Genomic DNA, 6,000 nt, shown 5'->3' on the forward strand with positions numbered 1-6,000 from the left:
CTGAATGCTTCTTTGTGTCAATTGCTCAACTAGAGGCCACTTTGTTTTATTACTTCGGGAGGGAGGTGGTGGTGTTCATGTAAGGGGCTAATCCTTTTTTCCTCCCTATAATACAAAGATCCGCAGCTCTCCTGCACATTCGAGAAAAAACATTACTTCAGGAGACCAAGTGATAGGAAATTCCTCGTGTTCCTTCAGTGAAATGCCTCATATAACTTGTACTTGACCCATTTACTTTAGGGAGTCTGAGTTCTTTCTAATCAAGTGATTGATCTTTATTTTGGCAATGTGTAAATAAGACCATGCCGTTGAGAAATTCTAATAGAACAGTCAAACTCCAATAATTCTAACATTGGTACTCCTTTTGAGAGCCAGTCGATACAACCTGGATAACTCTGATGGGACAATTTGACATATTGTTGGGATCCAACTACCAATGATCCGAGGGACATCCAAATAGCATAAGCTTGCTGTGGTGGCCAAGGAAATTGAAGCCCAAAAATAAGAATATGCTTCATTTTATAGCCAGCTAGTTTATGAACCCCATAGTAGAGATCATTCAAATGTATAGGAAGAAATGCAGCATGACTAAGCAAATGATACTTGTATTGGGTTGTTTGAGCCAACACACCCTCTGGTGAAGCAACAATAACTGATCCACTCCACTAAAGAGAATCTCCCCTCGAAGATGAGTTCGGTTTCTAGTTCTGTCGGATGATTTAGCTCCGGCAATGCCTAGCAACAAGATCGCATAAGATGAATAAGATGGTAACACACGAGACACAAGGGTTTATACTGGTTCGGGGCACGATGGCGCCCTAAACCCTACTCCAGTGGTGCTGCTGCTCTTGTATTCGTATGCTCAATTACAGGGGCTGTTGCTCCTAGCTACGTGGTAGATTGGAATAGTGGAAGATGGAACGATCCCGAGCCTGAGGTCCCTACCCTCCTTTATATAGGCAGAGGGGTTAGGGTTACAATGAGGGTGATCGGGCCAACAGATTGGATTCCTAGTTTGTTACATAGAACGTGCAACATATTGATCCTAGCTATCGTCTAGATACGCCTATCTTGGATATCTCTGGGTTGCCTTGATCTCCACGTCGGTCAATTGCCCTAGCCCTTCGCGGGCCTCTTCTTGGTGGCTGCTGGGATGATAGCATGGACGTGGTCTCATATACAGGCAGTGCGGGTACCCCTGGCCCATATATCTGACAGTAGCCCCATAGGACTTAATGACAAGCTAGCTGGTAGCTTTAGCCCTTAGGATGTCATGTAGCCCTATAAGTTTTGAGTACTGTGAGTACCGGTGAGCCGTTCCTCGGGCGCCGAGACTGTAAGCAGTGCAGCTTCAAGTATTGAGGAGCCAGTACATAGCCGCTCAGGTGCCGAGAGCATTTCTCGGGTACCGAGCACTTTCCTCAGGTACCAAGGAGTGTGGTGGTTCACCATTAATCAAGGAACGTAGTTCCCTGAGCGCTATGAGCGTCTGGCTCGGGTGGTAACACCCTATGTCGGGAAATGTGGTTTCCTGGGTGTGGCCCTTGGGACGTTGTCAATGTCGTATTCGGTTAGTAGCACCTTTTAGCTGGAAGCGTGGCTTCCAGGACGTTGTTAACGCCAAGTTTGGGTGGTTGCACCGCTTTACTCGGGAAGTCGATTCCCGATGCATTCTGGCGTCCGCTAGTGGTTGCGAGTCATTAAGTCCTAATCAAAGAACAGATAGTTAGGATAGGGTAATCGCACCGCCATCATTTTCCGTGTCACTCTGCCAGTTGATTTTTAAGGTGACCCGACGTGGGTCGTTGGTTAACAGACACTAAGGGCGTCATGTTTTTCTTCGAGACCCGTAAGCAATGTGATCTCGAATTTTCATGAGCTTCTTTAGCGGAAGGGGCGAGGTCGGTGTCTCGGAGCCCTGAGGCAAATATAGCAGTGCCCTAGGTCGGGAGCCACCGTGGGCGAATAACAAAGCGTGAGCAGCTGTCGGCAGTTGCGTATGTTACTCTTCGAGCTGAGAGCGGGTAGAATGACTGAGCATTCGTGTCCTAATGAATAGGGGGACAGGACTAAGGCTGACCAGCATGGGCACATTATAAAACTCTTTTTCTAGATTCAAGGAGCTCGTACTTTGGTTACAGCCATTGGCTAACCAGTTTTCTGGTTTCCCGCAAAGAGGCACATATCCGCTGAAATAAGGTACTTCGAGCTTATCTGGGTATTGAGTGATTTATGTGACACAACGTGTCAAAGGTTTTAGGATCATACTGGTGACCCTCCCGAATACCCCCCTGACTCTGGTATGGCAGGGTCAGTAGTGAATGAATCACTACTGCTTACACTTGCTGAAGGGGTGAGTCGGACTGAGTTCTCTATCTGAGTGTCAGATCACGTGCTTGCACCAGCTCGGGTGATGGTGCATCAGGTTTGGGCCATTGGGCTCCATGGCCTCCGTGGTTGTGCAGATGGGTTTCTTCTCAATGAAGCTAAGGCGTCGGTTTTGGCAGATCGTCTCCCCGTGCATGTTTCTCGAAGGTTGTGCCTCTCGGAGATCATGGGGGCGTGGCCTGGCCTTAACTTCTACCTTGGCTTGGGTAGATTGCTGGGATTCTGTTGACCATGCACATCCCCTGCCTATAAAATAGGGGAGAGAAGGAGAATTAGTACACCTGCATTGTAGCCTTTTCATACTCACCTTCCACTGTTCATCGCACCCTCGCCTTCCCATCAGATCCTGCCTGTCGTCCATGGTCGAAGAGACGCGCTTGCGGGAGGAGCCAGAGGAGGGGTCGGCCAAGGGCCGCGTGCCCCTTTGTCCTCGAGCTTTCCGCCTAGGCTTGTTGGGATTTAGATGAGGATGGATCTGTTCTTGAATTTATTTCTGAAGGAATTTGATGGGTTTCTTGATGTAGCAGTTTCTCATCGGTGTGTTCGGTGCCATGGCCCGCAGCTGTTTGGGGTGCTCTGTCGCCGTCACAACCTCTGGCAACACGGACTGCATCATCGTTGGGTTCGCCTTCCTCCGATGATGAGGAGTTTGATGATGACAGCCATGACATCCACACCGTTGGGGGTGAGCTAGACGTGGCCAGACGAGCCCTCCAAGACAAATGTCGGGAAGTGGAGTGGCTGAAAGGGTGCCCCTCGGTGGCTGAGACGGTGCTTGGTATTGCGGATGGAGAGGCGGCGGAGGCTAGGGCCGTGGATACGGTTGCCCGTGCTGAGCTCGCCGGTGAGTAGAGCTTCATCTTCACCGCATCATGTTTGGAGTTGTCTTTTCCTCAGTGTGATAGGCTTTGAGTCCCCGTTCGTTTCAGTCGTGCAGGAGCAGCTGTTTGCTGTCTAGGCCGAGGTGATGGATCCTCGCCGAGCCAATGAAGGATTGGCCGGTAGATCGGCGGAGGTGGCTCGTTTGCGAGATGAGTCAACCTCCTAGGCGCGTGGCGTTGCCACCATAGCGTGGGTTAATAGCAACTGCTGTAGCATTGGAGGAGGCAGTGGGTGCCGCCATTGAGCTAGTGCAGCCGATGGGGTCAAGCTTCCACGAGTAGGCTCGCAGGCTTCTGGCATGGATCAAGGAGGTGGAGGCACGTGTGTTCGCCATGGGGCTGCGGCGGGCCTTGCCGCCACCCACCTTTGACTTCAGCCTAAGGTGGATCTACGTGCCATGGAGCCTGGGTTCCCGTCGAGGGTGGAAGTGCTCGAAAACATCAACATCGGTCAGTTAATACTGACTTTGGCACTACCGCTGATGCTGTTGCTGCGGTTGTGAGTGTGGAGCAGGTCATCAAGGAGACCCCTTGTTGAAGGCAGGCCCCGTGGATTTGCTCTCCTATAAAAAGTTATCTGAATAAAATATTGGATTTGTAGATTAGTAGCACTCTTGCAAACCTTCTCGTGTGTGATTGTGCATAGTTGTAGCCCCCGAGCACTCGGATAGGTTAGCCTAACGTGTCCGAGTGTTTTGGACTTGCAAAATCACAACGAGTACTTCATTGCCCTTGAGTACAAGCATTGTACGAAGGCGCAGCCCCCGAGCGTTTCGAGCTGAGTATCGCTCGGCCAGTCTAGCCTCACTCGGGTGATGCGATGGTGGCGTAGCCATGCCAACATCTTTTGTCTTTAGAATTGGTTTGGTAGCCCCGAATACCTTATAATGTTAGTATAACAGTGTAAGGTATTCAGAGAAAACGCATACCCGGTAGCATTGTGTAGATTTAAAACATCGCCCCTGAGCAACCTTTGAGAAGGTGCTTCATAAGTTGCTGAGAGTGTGCGATATTTTACTTGTAGCTGTCATTAGATATGCATGGTGTTTCCCTTGTGAAAGGAAAAGGAACAGCGGGCGCGTTGATGGCGTGAGCAAGAATCGCCTTATCGTTTCGCGTCCTTTCATGGCTTGGGACCGCCTCGAGTTTTATTATGTTAAGTGTCATTGACACTTCAGGTCCCGGTCTTGGGGTTGTCCTTACTAGCTGGGTCATCCCTCCTGTCCTCTGATTTTGCCTCTTTGGGTGCTTGCTCGGGTGCCTCCTGGGGCACTGGGGTAACTGGCGAAGTTGAAACTAGAGGGACAGGGGGTAAGATGCTGGCCGGTGTGGTTGGCATAGGCTGATGTTCTAGAGACTGGAGCGAGTGTCGGGGGGCTCCCGAACTTGTATCACGCTTTGCCCCATCATCAAGCCTTGGATCATCCAGAATTAGGTCCCGTTGGGCATGTTCCACAGCTAGCCTCTCGCACTTGTAGGCGTCTTAAAAGTTACCAGTGATGGTAATAACGCCGCGTGGGCCTGGCATCTTGAGTTTGAGGTAGGCATAGCTAGGGATCACCATGAACTTGGCATAGCAAGGCATCCCGAGGATGGCGTAGTAAGGACCATTGAAGTCAATGACTTCAACGGAAAGTGTTTCCTTGCGGTAGTGTACCTGGTCACCAAACATGATGGATAGGGTTATCGTGCCGTGCGGCGTGACCCGACGTCCAGGGACGATCCCTTGGAACAGAGAATGTGAGGGGCATAGTTTGCCAGCCCCAACACTTGGCTTCTGAAAGGCATCGTTGTAAAGGATGTTTATGCTGCTGCCTCCGTCCATCAAGACCTTTGTCATTTTCATGCCTTCTATAATAGCACTAACCACTAACAGAAATCGACCGGCCTCGACAACATGATCGGGGTGATCGTCTCTATTAAAGGTGATTGGGCGCTCCAACCATTTTAGATAAACAGGGACTGTGGGGGCTGCAGTGAAGATAAGATGACAGATTACCTTCTCACGGCGACAATCCTTGAAGCCCTGTGGGCTGCGGAAGATGATCATGATGCCCTGGACGTTGGGGTAGCCATCTTGATCATCATCATCAGTTCTATCCTTGCCCTTGTTCAGATTGCCGCCCTTTGACTTGTCCTTGCTGGCTTGCTGGGTGACTTCTCGCCTGTATGTCTGGCAGTCCCTGGCTAAGTGATTCACTAGGAATCCATGGTTTTGGCATGGCTTGTTCATGATTTCATCAAACTTGCCGCGGCCTCCACGGCTTTGTTTGGGCTTGTTGCCTTCTTGTTTTTTGGTGTTGGCCACAAGCTCGCCTCTGTGCTTGCGATCCTTCTTTGTGGGCGAGGATTGGGCCATGCTATCAGCGAGTCGTGACATATTTGCCGTTGCTGGCATTGAAGCAATCTTCACAATCGACGTGCTCATGTGCTAAAGCGAATACGTCTTGGAGACTGATGTTCTTCCTTCGCCCAATGTCTTGGATGAGGGTGTCACTATCTACACCTGTAGTAAAGGAGGTAACAATGCTAGCGCCGGGGATGTCCATGAGCTTGTTCTTGCACTATTTGAAGCACTTGATATAGTCATGGATGCTCTACCTTGTCTTGCATTTGCATCCTAGGAGATCCCATGAGGTGCCAGGCTTAGTGTAAGCTCCCTCGAAGTGGTTGCAGAACTCCCTTTCGATGTCCACCCATCGTTTGATGCAATCTTCATGAAGATTATTCA

General features: G+C 50.2%; 1 protein-coding gene across 1 annotated transcript; it reads right to left on the bottom strand.

Moving 5' to 3' along the window:
- Positions 1-4,752: 4,752 nt before the first annotated feature.
- On the bottom strand, positions 4,753-5,628 carry LOC136489186 (uncharacterized). Its single transcript, XM_066485899.1, has one exon. It carries the CDS (start codon positions 5,626-5,628, stop codon positions 4,753-4,755), a length of 876 nt encoding a protein of 291 aa, XP_066341996.1.
- Positions 5,629-6,000: the final 372 nt, after the last annotated feature.

The sequence above is a fragment of the Miscanthus floridulus genome, chromosome 10 (assembly GCF_019320115.1).
Source record: "Miscanthus floridulus cultivar M001 chromosome 10, ASM1932011v1, whole genome shotgun sequence".
Taxonomy (NCBI): domain Eukaryota; kingdom Viridiplantae; phylum Streptophyta; class Magnoliopsida; order Poales; family Poaceae; genus Miscanthus; species Miscanthus floridulus.